Source organism: Haemaphysalis longicornis, unplaced genomic scaffold, assembly GCF_048455015.1.
Source record: "Haemaphysalis longicornis isolate Haplotype H1 unplaced genomic scaffold, Haemaphysalis longicornis Haplotype H1 scaffold_9, whole genome shotgun sequence".
In the NCBI taxonomy this organism is placed as follows: Eukaryota; Metazoa; Arthropoda; class Arachnida; order Ixodida; family Ixodidae; genus Haemaphysalis; species Haemaphysalis longicornis.
The window spans coordinates 154,787,511-154,800,995 of NW_027526460.1; the positions used below are offsets into that span (position 1 = coordinate 154,787,511).

General features: G+C 48.2%; 1 protein-coding gene across 1 annotated transcript in view; it reads right to left on the reverse strand.

Annotated features, from left to right (window-relative positions):
- Nucleotides 1-7,460: 7,460 nt before the first annotated feature.
- Nucleotides 7,461-13,485, reverse strand: part of LOC144153944 (uncharacterized) — a 45,952-nt gene continuing 39,927 nt past the window's right edge. The window contains exons 14-16 of the mRNA XM_077685719.1: nucleotides 10,642-10,774; nucleotides 9,569-9,616; nucleotides 7,461-8,804 (exon numbers count right to left, since the gene is read on the reverse strand). Of these exons, the coding sequence (XP_077541845.1) occupies nucleotides 8,794-8,804; nucleotides 9,569-9,616; nucleotides 10,642-10,774 (192 nt within the window). The 3' untranslated portion in view covers nucleotides 7,461-8,793. The remainder of the gene's footprint in view (nucleotides 8,805-9,568; nucleotides 9,617-10,641; nucleotides 10,775-13,485) is intronic.

Below are 13,485 nucleotides of genomic sequence, written 5' to 3' on the forward strand. Positions count from 1 at the left end.
TTTGCCAAGGAAATGCCCCCCTCTGCTTTACCGCTCGCCTCTCATGCTGTTCCTGTTCCGTCGCGCTCATCCCAAGGTAAACACACTAAGGGTTTGCTCAAGGCGATTTGAATTTACCGCGTTTCACTGCTACAGGCCTGGTTCCTCGATTCCAGCGCTGCAGAGATTCCAGCGCTGCAGAGATTCCAGCGCTGCGGAGACGCGCGTGAATCAAGGCGGCCGACTTGAAGGTTTATAGAACCGCGTGGCCGTGCTTCACGTGCATTCTAAGCAGAACTTGCAACCTAGCTAGTGAAACCTTTCCTTGCTGTTGCCGCGTGATTTTTTATATGCCGCCAGTAGCTGGCGCGGGCAACAGCAGGCGGCAGTTGGTTTTCTGCAGTAGATGTAGAATATCAATGCTATTGAAAAACGAAGCATCCATGAATTTTTTAATAAAGGGACACTGTAAATATCCCTTGTGTATCAATTTTTGGTCTTATATTTGCGTAATGTCTTGTTCATGTTCAACAAAGTTGACAAGTATGAACATATAAACCGGGCTTAGACGCTCACATTTGGCTGCCACGTATATAAGACTATTGCGCAGTATAAACTTTACTTTGGTCGGGTGGCTAAAGCGAGTCAGAGACAGACAGACGGACCGACCAAAAGTTCTGGGTTTAAGTAGCCCAAGGAAGGCTATGGTCTTTAAAATGCAATTCATGGCATTTGCTGATAATTAGGGTGACGTAACCGGTCCAGAGCAGCGCGTTCCAAGGAGGCGCGACTAGTGCGTGGCGTGTTTTAAGTGCGAATGCACTTTATAAGCGACCCCAAACCATCCACCGCCGGCGGCGTTGGCGTACGCAGTGCTCCTCTATATTTAAAAAAGAAACAGCATCCGGCGCCAGGTTTCGATCCGAGGACTTTGCGGCCGCAGCGCAACGCTCTACCGACCAAGCCACGGACGCGACGCTGATATCAGTGTTAGTTACGCGCCTTATATCTTTAACGCATTCAAACTACGTCGGCAGCGGCGTGCGTTGGCGACTCAGCGGCGTTATAGCGGCTTGATAACTGCGTGGTGTACACGTGATACTACAAACCCGATGGAAGAGATGGAAGAGAAGGCGGCGAGGCGGTGGGCTGCGGGGGCCGAGCGCAAGCGCCGCAAGCGGGCCGACAACCGTGCATTCGCACTTTCACATTCTCCCCCTCGGGGAAATGCGGGGGAATTTTTGCACTGCTGTCTCTAGTTCCACTGCTGCACCGGTGGCTACGGGGGGCAAGCAACTATAAACTACATTACTTTATCGCGCTTTTATTTTAATAATCTGTATTTGACTGCAAAGTTCATTTATTTTTTATTTTAGGCGTTCTTATGAGCTTTTTCTTTGAAATTCGTCGTCCTAAGCAACAGTTTCTACCCATTTCTGCCGTCGGTGGCAGACAATGCAATGACGTGACTAAGGCCGAGTGGAAAAAAAAAGAAAGCGAGTGATGGAAACGCGCCACATTCAAAGTAATTGCTGTTCGGTGTTATCGAAACCGTCCGTCCGCTCTCAGATACGAAATTTCCCAGAAACACTTCAGTCTGCTTACGCGATTTGAAGGCGAAAGATTGGCGATTCTTAATAAAAACTGAGACATTGTACTTGCGATACTTATTAGCAACTGATAATTGTACTTACGGTAATTCTTAACTGCTATATTGCACTTGCGGATTTTTCCTCGCTTTTATTTGTTTGTCTTTCGGCATGAATTTCAGCATTCGACGTGCTCCTTTTCTGCTTCAACGCGTTTGCGTCAGTTTCTTCTTTTTTATTTCGTAGTGAACTTGCAAGCAAGAAGACTGGCACACAGCACAGCCTGGTTCTGCGGAGCTGGTGTGAAACGGTCATTCTCATGTGCCGTCACGTTGACGTGTCATTCCACAACTTTTATTTTCCAATTCACAGTTTTGGGAATTTTCAAAACGGAGTGCATTCGCTCCTCAAAGCTCTCAATTGCGGGTAAGTCGCCCAATTGGCCATGTGCTACTGAGAAAAGAGCAGCAACAACCACAGCTTTTCAAATTTGTTTCCTTTATTTCACTTTACTCTTCACAGCTGTTCTTCGATGAAGCTCTCCACAGTCGTTTTTTTTTTTTTGTGGGCTCTATACCTTCACTTTCCTTCTGGCGTCACGCTGTTTCTTTCGGTCTCGATCTCCCCTTCACAAGATTTTCATGGACCGCTTCTAGCCAGACTACAAAGACGCTGGACAAAACCTGTTGAAATGCGTAAAGATCGCCTCCGATAATAGACACACGCCGTTGATTATATACTATAATGCGAGTAAAGTTTTCGCAAGAATGGGGTGACACAAAACGCCTCAAGAAAACCGTCTGCAGCGCTGACGGTAAATGAAGCGCACAGTCATGCAACGCCACATCAGAACGTTTTGATAGCAGACGAAAACTGAAGTACGGCCACTCAATGGAAACCTTATTTCAGTCGAGCGGTCGCGACGCTCCGTGGTCGCGACTGAAGCGTACGCTCTGGCTGCGGACGGATAAACGCATGGTATAACATGCGGAAGCCATGTCCGACTAACCACCTAAAAAAAGGCGAAATAATTGTCTGCAGTAATCCTATTGCACACACACCGGCTGACTGTCGACTGAGGGCGGTCGCTGGTGCGGTCACTACCAACGCTTCCGTGGAAGGTGTCCGTCGCGTAAAATCGCAGCACACGCAACACTTGCTTTTCGGCAGTTATAAAGCGAAAGCCGCCTCAAAGTCGTCGCAAACGGGGTTGGGTGTCAGATGGCTGCACAGCCAATGCACAGTACTTTCGAGAGACGAAAAAGGGCTTCTTCCGCTAAAGGAAAAACCCTGTCGGTATAGATATATGCCTGCTACAGCGACCGTGAACCATGATCCACGCCGCAGCAGCCGCCAAAACGAGCGTCACGAGTTGAAATCGGCCGCGCATTACCTTTCCCGAGTTTCTTCCGAGTTCTCGTGTCAATCACACACACCCAGACCATTAGTGGGAGCGGCGTAGAGACCAAAGCCCCACTCAACAATGGCTCCCATGCCGTCCACATCGCCGATGGGGTAGCGTCGAAGCCACGACGTCACTTGCAATAGATGCTTCGGTAGCGAAGCTTAGAGGAAAACAATGAACGAATGACGTCCCCAGGCCACCGTCACTCAAATGCTGCCACAGTCATGAGGAGGGGGGGGGGGGGTGTAGTCGGACCGAACGAAGTGCTCGCTGTAGTCCGGACGATAGCAGCGGCCAAGACGACAAGATTTTCCCACGGCAGCCGTATTCATAGACAGCAAAAACACAATCGACAACAGATTACACGCCTTCAGCGTCTAAAACGCACTCGTAAAATGTTGAAACACGCTCATGACACGCTAAATAGGGGCGATATCTGATACTACGCCCGCCGTCCGCACGTAAATAAAGCCGGTCAGTTTGACAGTCGGGATAAGGGTGTGTTCCTTTCGCTACAGTGAACTGCTTTGGTTACTTGGTTTGGGCTTGCGCTGAGCTGCACTGGAGCCACCCTCAAACCACGTAGCAAACGCATCCCAGTGGAAGAACAGAACACCGGAAAAATCGGAGCTGCCCCGTGGCGCTTTACATAGCGGAGCTTTAAAGGAAGGCTGGGGCCAGGCCGGAGTTTTAAAAGGAATAGCTGGGTTATCTACTTTGCATAACGGAGTACATATTGCAACTCGATTCTAGACGGCGCTGCACGCGGAAGTTCGTGAAAGCTGTGCTTTTTCAACGTGAGTGCCCTCAACTGGGTGCGCTGATAATGCTAAGCGTGCTCCGCGCGATTGCGCCGGTATCTCTTGAGGTTTATCGGATGCTCTACTATCACTACTTTGTTAACTCGAGCAGCTGGTAACTCGGGACCGAGCTATCTCGGGCCTTCTGGAATAGCGCCCGAGGAAGCACATTGAGTAATCAGGGTATTTAGGGTTTGGCGGCAAAGAGGTCGACAGCTCGCAGGGGTGCCTACACTTGGAAACATTCGGAGCCTTGCAACACCGTGGAATAGGCTGTGTGTGGCTTAGCTGTTTGCACGTAAACTGGCATTCTGGTGGCTAAGCTATAGCAAGGGTTTCTTTTTGACCTTCCGAGCAACCTGGCTGTGGCAAAATTTCACTTTGGCACCTGGTTTTCGCAGACGATGCACGTCTGTCCTGGCAACGGAGAACCACCCATTCGCCTTTTCCTGTCCTCCACTCTATTCTTTCTTTTTCCTACCACCTTTCCTAGCGCTCTCCTATCATCTCTTTTCGTCCTTTCCACAATTTCCAGGTGGCGAAGATTAACTCTATGCGAAGACATCAACCAAGATTCAACCATCAAGTTATATTTGCAAAGTCCGGTTACGGCCGCTCGATGGAAGCAAGGTCCGGCCTGCCGCATCGTGCGTCAGCAATGGGCGAGCGCGTGACCGTGGAGTTTCCAGTTGCGGCGGCCACTTTCGGCGAGAGCGCCCCACATCGGTGACGATTAGAGTTCCTGTATATCGCGCACCTAGGGGAGCTATATACAGGAACTCTCGGAGTTACGCTTGCGGGTGAATGCCACAGCAACGCTTTTTTCAGGCGAGAGGCGGAGACCCTTGGGCGCAAGGTAACCAGATATATTTTTTAGAGCTTTCTGGAGCCTATTTTGTGCATGGCGATGTGACCTTGCTGCACTCTAAATGAAAATGTATTCGGCGTAAATTGTGACTTTCACGCCAGGAGGAAGGGCACGCTTTAAGTTGATTAGCGCAATATTTAATACTAGAGGGTTCAAAGCTGCTCCTTGTGGTACTTCTTTCTGGATAATGTGACACGAAGTAGGGCCTTCCGCTTCACTCATAAAAAGTTCTCGTCGTTCCAGGTAGCTTAATATCCATGCATACAACCTCCCACCAAAGCCAAGACGAGCAACGGACTCAAGAATGGCTGTATAAAAAACCGAATAAATGCCGTCTTTATGCCTAAAAAGACCACAGTTGGTATGTGCCCGCAGTGTAGTTCTCCTTCTAGTGACGGCGCAAGAGCAAGGATGCTATGTATGGCAGATCTGTTTTCCCAAAAGCCATTCATTTCAAGCGGATAAAGGTTCCCCCTTTTGATGTACCAGGTCATTCCTTTAAAGATCATTTTTCTATGATTTTTCCGATACAGGTAAATAGGGTTATGGGACGAAATGATTCATAACGGGTTGGTTGTTTTCCGGGTTTTAGATACCTCTCTAATCACTCCCGCTTACGCCTTCTGGAGTATTAAGACTCAACATAGATGCGTGGTACAGTATCTTCTGGAAGGTATCACGTATTACGTTGGCGAAGCAGGCCTTTGCCTCAACAAGAGAGCCAGGGAATATATATTGTCGATTGAAAAAGGACAGGGAGCGCAATTGTATTCCCCCTGTCATGCCTGGGGTTGTGAACCACAGTTAACCGAAATCAAAATACTGACCAAAAGCAACAACGCGGAGGCAAAAGTGTTAGCTGAAGCGTACTGTATCAGAAAGAGGGCAAGTTATTGTGCGAGCTGTACATCGATTTTAATGTACAGCAGCGAATTGGGCTTTCTCAAAGACGTGCTCTGAACGACTTTCTCTTCATGATCATATGTATATTTTCTTGCTACCCTTATTTCTCGCCCTCTCCATTTCTACAAAAATAGGCGCATGTGTAGCACAATGTAGTAGTTGGAAGTGAGTGCCTGTCCTGTCCGCTCTGTGTTTGTCGTCCGTGTTTTTTTTATTTTCCGCTTCAAACCAAGGGAACCGAATCGGTCTCCGCAGGGCGCAGCAAGACTCACAATCTTACCCCCTGAGCACATCCCGGCACCAGCAAATGGAGGTATCACGTTCTGGTTGAACGCTGACCCTTCAAGCATATACGCGGGTTTGGAATGTAAACGGCTAACCTGACCGCGAATGAAAGCAGCATTGATGGCCTGAGAAAGAGAGCTTTTAGATGCGACTGCATCTCATTCACTCACCTTGTCCCTCCATACCGCGTTGTTGTTGTCCGTCCACACCCCTCCCCCATTCTCATCGCCGCGCGAGCTGCGCTTTCCGCCCCTCACCCCCTCTTCTCTCCGATAGCGAACACTCTGTAGCGAGGGGCACTGGATTCGATTCGATTGGGTTGGCTTGGCTTGGCTTGGCTTGGATTGGATTGGATTAAAGTGGATTGTGTTGGATTGTGTTGTGTCATAGCCGCGGTCGTTCCAGCACCGGCGTTACGATTTCGAGCACATGCATAGACTTCATCTTCGCTGCAAATTGCACTGTGGTCCCGTTACTTCACCATCCACTACCCGTACACTTCAGTGACCACAAGGCCGTCATCGTTAACGTTACGCCACGTGTTAATTAAAGAATACATCATACGCGTTCCTCACACGTTTCACGCAATTAGAGAGTCAACCCAACGGAAACACCAAGTGAACCCCAAAGATGCGTCGCATCTCCATAGGGTTCTCCTCGCGGGAAGGTGGGGTAATTTTGTCAAAAGTTGGGGTAATATGTTTAGTTTTCATTCCTTTGCCATCGCGTCTCAGAGTAATTCGTTTTACACCTGTTACACCTTGGTCACGGACGTCAAGAAGATTGTTTTGTTCAAGAGTTCTATTTCAGAAATTATCTCCCGGCGTAGTATTCACGGTGTGGCGAGTTGAGACAGAAACCTGTCCTTGGTGTATCTTTCGCCAAGTACATCACCTGATGACAGTTTGCTTGCTTCATTGCTACCAACAATTAATTCAAGGAATCGTGCCACTGTGAACACGGACTTCCTTGTAAATGCAATTCCAGCTTCAAGATAGTGAATCACAAGAAATTGAGGGGATATTCTGGGGTGCACAATATTTGGCTGTTGGACAGTACCTTTGTTGCTTCGGTATGTACCCTTTTCGGGGCCGATCAGTGTAGAAAGGGTATTTGAAAATACCATGCACCAAAGTATAAAGCAGGAGACAGGGATACTTTCTCCTTCGACGTTACCCTGGTAGTCAGAGATCCCGGAGCTCTCTGTCTGGTAGACAGAAGGAACCCATCGGCCGGAGCGTTACCAAGGCTCCGACGGCCACCGTTTGAGGTTTCTACCCTTCACCTTTAAACACCTCGCCAAGGTTGGACAAAGCTTATCTATGGGAGCTCGGTGTCCGCGGTGTCGCTGCCTACTGTCACTAAGATTGCTCAAGGTGCCCCGTGCGGGTTATTTAACCAACTAGTAGTACTATGCTTGTTTATTGGCGCAAAGGTATCTACGACCAAAAAAAGGCAAACCATCTCCACCTAATTTACTTCACTCCATCATTACCACAAACAGTTGACATGCACTAGGCGCTTGTCATTTAACCGAGAAACTCATCAAGTACCCTGAATCATCCTATCTATTTCCATCTAATGTTAAAGGAAAAGGCAGACAAGTGATCCAAGCATTCTTTATTGACGCAACTGTAAAATATCCCCGGTTGGTGCACGGAAGTGTGGGGAGCAAACGACAACAGCCCGGTTGTCCGGTGTCGGAGCCATGATTGAAGGGCTTCACTTTAACAATATTTTTTTTTAATCCAGCTGACAAAAACTATTGTCTCTTGCTTAAATCACTGAATACGCTAATAATTCTGAAACAGGTGTGCGAAGAAGCCAGTATAAGGACAAAAAAAAGCTGCCTAAAAAAGAGAGCGTATACTTTTGTTTTGCGCACTCTCTAGTATCCATACGAGGCAACCTTTCAGCAATAGGAACGAAATCCTGCAGCAAAAGATGGGAGGGTAATCCCCTAACCCTATCGCTTTTTATGCGGCTACCGAACGGAAAGCCCTTCCCCACATTACGTTTGTGAGTCTTCATCACACCCCTGTGAAGTGGAGAATGTCGCAAAAAGGTGGCTTCCCCTTCCCTACTCCTCCTCAGAGAAAATAAAACGCCAGTTGCACGTACACCTCCCCAACAAGTGTAAAGACAGCTGCTTGAATCAATTCAGAATGTTCTTTCCTCTCTGCAAGAACCCCCCCCCCCCCCAGAACTTCCCATAAACTGCGGACTGGATGTGCATTGCGCCTAAAGCGACCCAAATAATGCTTAAGCGCCTACATTTCCACAGAACTGCGTACGAGTATTGCAGAATATCTTTGAAATAAAGTGATTAGGACACAGACAGGGAAATACTACAAAGATTTCTTAGAATGCCGCCAACATTGGCTATAGAGGCTGCAGCTTCACGCCACCGTAGGGAAAAGCCGCGATAACGCCTTAGCAAGCTCACCACAAGATACTGCACAGAATGTATGGCCCCAGGCAACCTTCAGAGATATGCTTTCAGTAGTTCGCGTATATCTCCTAGACGACTGAAGATGCGACAGTGTGGAGCGCTATATACCTGGATGCGCGCGATTCAGTATGAATCACGCGCACAGGTACATAGCGGGTTCAGGTGAGTTCTTTTAGGTATTTTCAAAGCAGTATGCGTACTGAAATTTCGCATCATAAGATGGTACTTTTTATACACACCTCGTATTTTACCTTCCGCAATAAGTGCTACCCATAGCGTTATGCATAAAAGAGAATTATTTCCCATCAGATGTGTACAACCTAAGGGTAACAGGAGCACTCATTGGAGAGGGCGGGATAGATTTCTGAGACCTTATTCGGGAAAAGCGTAGAAAGAGCAGTGAGGGATTTTTACCCATCAAAAGAATAATAAAAGCAAATGACAATATAGTATGGCCATCTTTTTCTTTGATTTAAACAAAGGCACGTGCAGGCTCTCCGGTGGCAGCTTCGTCATGCACCATCTGCAATCGGAAAAGAAAACAGCGCTAAGCTAATTTCGTGCTACTGTGCTGTCAACGGGACTTTGCAACAGCTCCGACACACGCTTTCCCTCTTTCGTTCGCGTTGGGGGCACTGTAAAAGCTATTGTTTTCGCCAGAACGGTGGGGCACTGCGTTATTTGCATGTAGCAGCAGATACGCCTTCCGAGTCTTGTTTTGGTTTTTGGTTCTTTTTAAAGTGGCTATCGAATACGTTCACTGCGGTAACTGAAGCAAAGTCGGCCAGTAGCCACTGCACAGCTGTAATGACGTAATTCCAGCGGTCTACGAATGCCAAGACCGGGAAAGAGAAAAATCATTCGAGCAAGTCTATTAGTTATCTGATAAGCATACATAAAAAATGTTTCGCTGTGGTACTTTGCGACCAACTAATCTAAGTACTGAGGTTGTTGGTCGACAACGCTCTATGAGCATTTAAGATTTCGCAGAAATTTGAAAAAGTGTTGCAGGGTCCCTTTAAAACAGCAGGCAAACATTTTTTCCCCCAAACGCGGAGTTAAGTTTCGGTTACATAAACCTAGCTCAAAAGGTAAATGCCACTCTTACTATCCCATTTCTCTCCCTGCTCCCGCAAAGTTACCAAGTCAGTTGGCGGTTAACTGTAGTGCGCACTAATTCTCAAGATTGCTAGTGAATGGATGTGTACTGTATCTGCTTAAAGACCCACCCCCTGTGTTTTTCTTCCTATGCAACAAGACAGCGTTCATTCGCGTGTGCGAACATACCTTCGGCGTAGTTTCTCCAGGGACGATTTCCTTCATGTACGGCAGCGTCTGCATTACACCAAAGAAGAAACAAGTTTTATGCAGTGAAATCGAGCCTACAATATCAGATACTAGACGCTTCGCCATTTTATAACTCTTTGGGCTGTTGGTATCACGCGAACCCATTTTTTCTTCCTCAGAAACTGCCAGTTAAGTCCCTAATTCTTTCAATCTTTTATACGTGAGTGTTTATAAGTTCGTGTCTGCCCGGGAGCGTGTGTGTGTAAGTCATGCGAATTTGTTTTCTCCTCATCCTTCGCTAGAGTTTAGCTACACATGGGCTATGATGCTCGGTATAGCGGAGGGCTCCGGAATAATTTCCGCCCCCCCCCCCCCCCCCCCACCCCGGGGATCTTAAGCCTGCGCCGAAACCTTGATGAAAGGACGTTTTCAAGTTTCGCCTCCATCAGAAAAGCCGCCACCTCGGCCGGGACTGAACTTGGTCACTGGCTCAGCGGCGCAACGCCTTAGCCACTTCATCACTGTGCTGGGTCCTTCGCTTGAGTAGTCTGTCGAAGGTCCCATGCGTTGGTCCTCGGCCGTTACGTCCCAAGTAAAGTGTTTTCTCTACGCTGCACGTGGTATGCCTTCTAAGCAAGTTTAACAATGCATCAACATTCGCGCATCCTGTTCACAAGCATCACACTTTAATTCATTTTTGCCGGTCTGTTTATGGATGTACAGGTTAAACGTAGGTTTTTGACAATGTGAAACTATAACTACCGAAATTTCATTGAAAATAAAAATAAACATGACGGTACAGCGTTAATATCAACGTATTTATTAACAGGGAAGGAGATCAGCTAAATGAGGCAAGATAACACCGCCAAAGCTGGGTTACCGAAAACGGTGATGCATTCAACGTGTCGCTGGCGTGATATGCCTTACCACTTTTTACTTATGTATATTGACTCCACTGTAGTTTCAGGTATTAATTACATAACAGTGGCTGTGTAGTACCGCTACTTATGTCCACCTCATGCAGCTTTAAGGTGGAACGTGCGCGGAACTACGAGCTGAGCGGGGCCACCCACCGAGAGCCTTCCGTACGGCCAGCAGTCTCTCGTACTGTGCCGAGTGCGGACACTGGGTGGCGTCCACGGCGTCCAGCTCCGTGTGGAACGTCGCGATGCAGACCGACGGGAACCACGCCTTCAGGAAGAGGACCTGCAGTGCGCACAGTCACAGCGTGGGATATATACCGCGGGTAAAACACACCAAAACGCAAGGACAGAAGTCATTGTAATCGAATCCAAACTGATGAAATCTTTCAAAACATAGGCCAGGGAGCATATCGGGAAACAATTGTGGTTGATCCCTCCTTCACAGGAATCGGCAAAACACGAAAGTGAAAAGTTCCTTCACAGGAGCAGCTGAACGTTGAAGGAACCTCCATGTGCGAAGGGTTTGAGAGCGTGACGCCGCCAGAAGAAGTGACGCCGACACGCAGGAAACAAAAAAAGATAACCTGTTTATTCCGGGAAACCAAAACCAAACATGATGTGCACAGAAACAGCAGCTTGAAACACATAATGGTTATGGGATCGATGCAACAGCAGAGGGTGCCTCAATTCACGCGCGTCACCCGTACAAGAAGGCGCTGGCATCCAAGCGCCAACAGTCGGCGCTCATTAGCGTCATAATGCGCTACTTCGCTTCGCCTCTCCTAGACGGCAGCACTATCAAAATGAGTCATGTGGAAGGACATAAGGCGCGTTCTTAGAGCTGCTTCCGTCTCTGTTCATAGCGCAGTAGGCAGAGCGCCACGTACCTTCCGTTGTGGCGAGAATTTCGTGGACTCGAGTCCTGGCGCCGCCGCGACAATTGCACTTTTTTTGGCGACGTCATTCTATGACAGATATGACGTCAGTGAGATCTTTGTGCACCCGAGCGTAAAACACCGTCGTGTTAAAACACATACAGATTGGCACGTGCCGCCCAAATGAAATGATGCACCCTGGTTCTGAGTCGATGCCGGCATCGATAACCGTATTCTTTTATTCTTTTTCAGCGTTTTGAATAGAAACTCTTAACAGAGGGCTTTGTAGACCGACACAAATCCGTCCGGGGGAGACGGAAAACCCAGAACGCACGTGAGTGCGTGCCTCGCGGCAATGCCCGCCCCACGGGTGCGCCGCGCCGAAGACGATGATGGCGAATATTGATTGATTGATTATTTATAGGGTTTAACAGCATGGCCGACGCAACACAGTCGATGAGCTGCCACGCAACGCAGCGATAAGGGCTCCGGATTGATTTTAACCACTTGGGGATCTTTAACGTGCGCCCAAATCTCGTACACATGGGCGCTTTCGCTTTTCGTCTCCATCAGAAAAGCGGCCGCCGCCGCCTGTAATCGAACCCGCGTCGTCGTGCTGAGGAGACGACCAAATTGTCAAGTCATCCCTTCACACTGCAGACGTGGAGGCAGCCACTGGACTGGTTGGTGATGAAGTGGGCAACACTCTGCCAACATCCGTGGCAGAGTTCTGTGGCGTGATCGTCCTCTCTCAGTGTACGTGCGGTCGCGGCTGGAGTGGCGAGCACAGAGCAGCTCGCGCTCCCGGCGCCGAGGTCGCGCTGCCGGTTTCAGCCGGTACAAGCTACACCGAGGGTCGGGTCTAGAAAAAGGGGAAGGCCAATTACTTGGTGGATGGACGAAGTAAGGGAATTTGGAGGCAAACAATGGACTGGAGAGGCACGCAAAGAAGCGGTTGGAGGTCGATGGGAAAGGCCATGGTCCTGGAGCGGACGTAGTAGGCTGCTGCTGTTGCTGATGATGATGCAAGTGCCGGGTCGCCGACAACGTGAGAGGGGCGCCGGCTCGGCTGTTTCTGCAACCTTATACAACTAGTGCAAGCTGCAGCATTTTTTTAATATGCTAATTTGCGGGTTGCGCTGTATCAAAATTTCACGGCGTCCTCTTCGAGGCTGAGGTAAGCGTAGTATATGACAACGCCGAAGGTTAGTTTAGCGGAGCAGTAAATGGGTATGATCAGAGAGCCTCGCGCCAGGTTCAGTATTTATTCAGCGGTGTGATTTAGGCCTATGAAAAAAATTAAATAATAATAAAACGAGGTCCAAGGGAGTTTATATTTTAGAAGAAGATACCTTTCAATGCCCCTCAAAAAGTGTCATCCCACCAATGCATCTGCGGTCACAGGTGCAGCCGGCTGAATTAGCGTACCCGTCTGGATTAGGTGGATTAGTGTAAGCTTGGTTCCTCCTTTAATGCTTTCCCAGATTGTTTGTTCCACGATAAAGGACGACCATATACGGAGGGAGTACGGTGACAGCCCCTCTTTATCCTTTTGATGCCAAAAACTTTATTATTTTGCATAAGCGTGTGGGAAGTTTTTGATGACCTAAAAGAACTTCCGGCAGCACAAATATGAAGTGAGAAAAAAATCTGGTTCATTAAGACGTACACTACTGACAAACTCGTCACTGAGAAACACTGGGGGGGGGGGGGATCATTCGAACAAAAGAGCTACCTGGATCACGATGATTTATGGTTCAAGTGAAGATAATAACGTAAGGTTTCTATTGCTATCTTATGTAATAACCACCAAATTGCACAATTTGGGTTACCCGTCACAAGCCCGTTGAGCCATCCGGGCTTGATGATAGTTGACATGCGTAAACAATATTTCTTTTAGCGCACGGAAGTACGTGCTGCCCTCTCTTCTTCAATTTTTGAACGTGCTGGCTCCTTTTTCTGTCGATAGATGGTGTTAAAGTCGAAAAAACCACAAAGTGCGAGAGAGAAAAATGTTCTGTTGCTCCTGAGCAACACTGGGCATCAAAAGGTTATATAATGCTCTCCACGGCCTGTGCATCTTTCCCAAATTATGTATAGTCCTCGCCAGGTGCGGCGT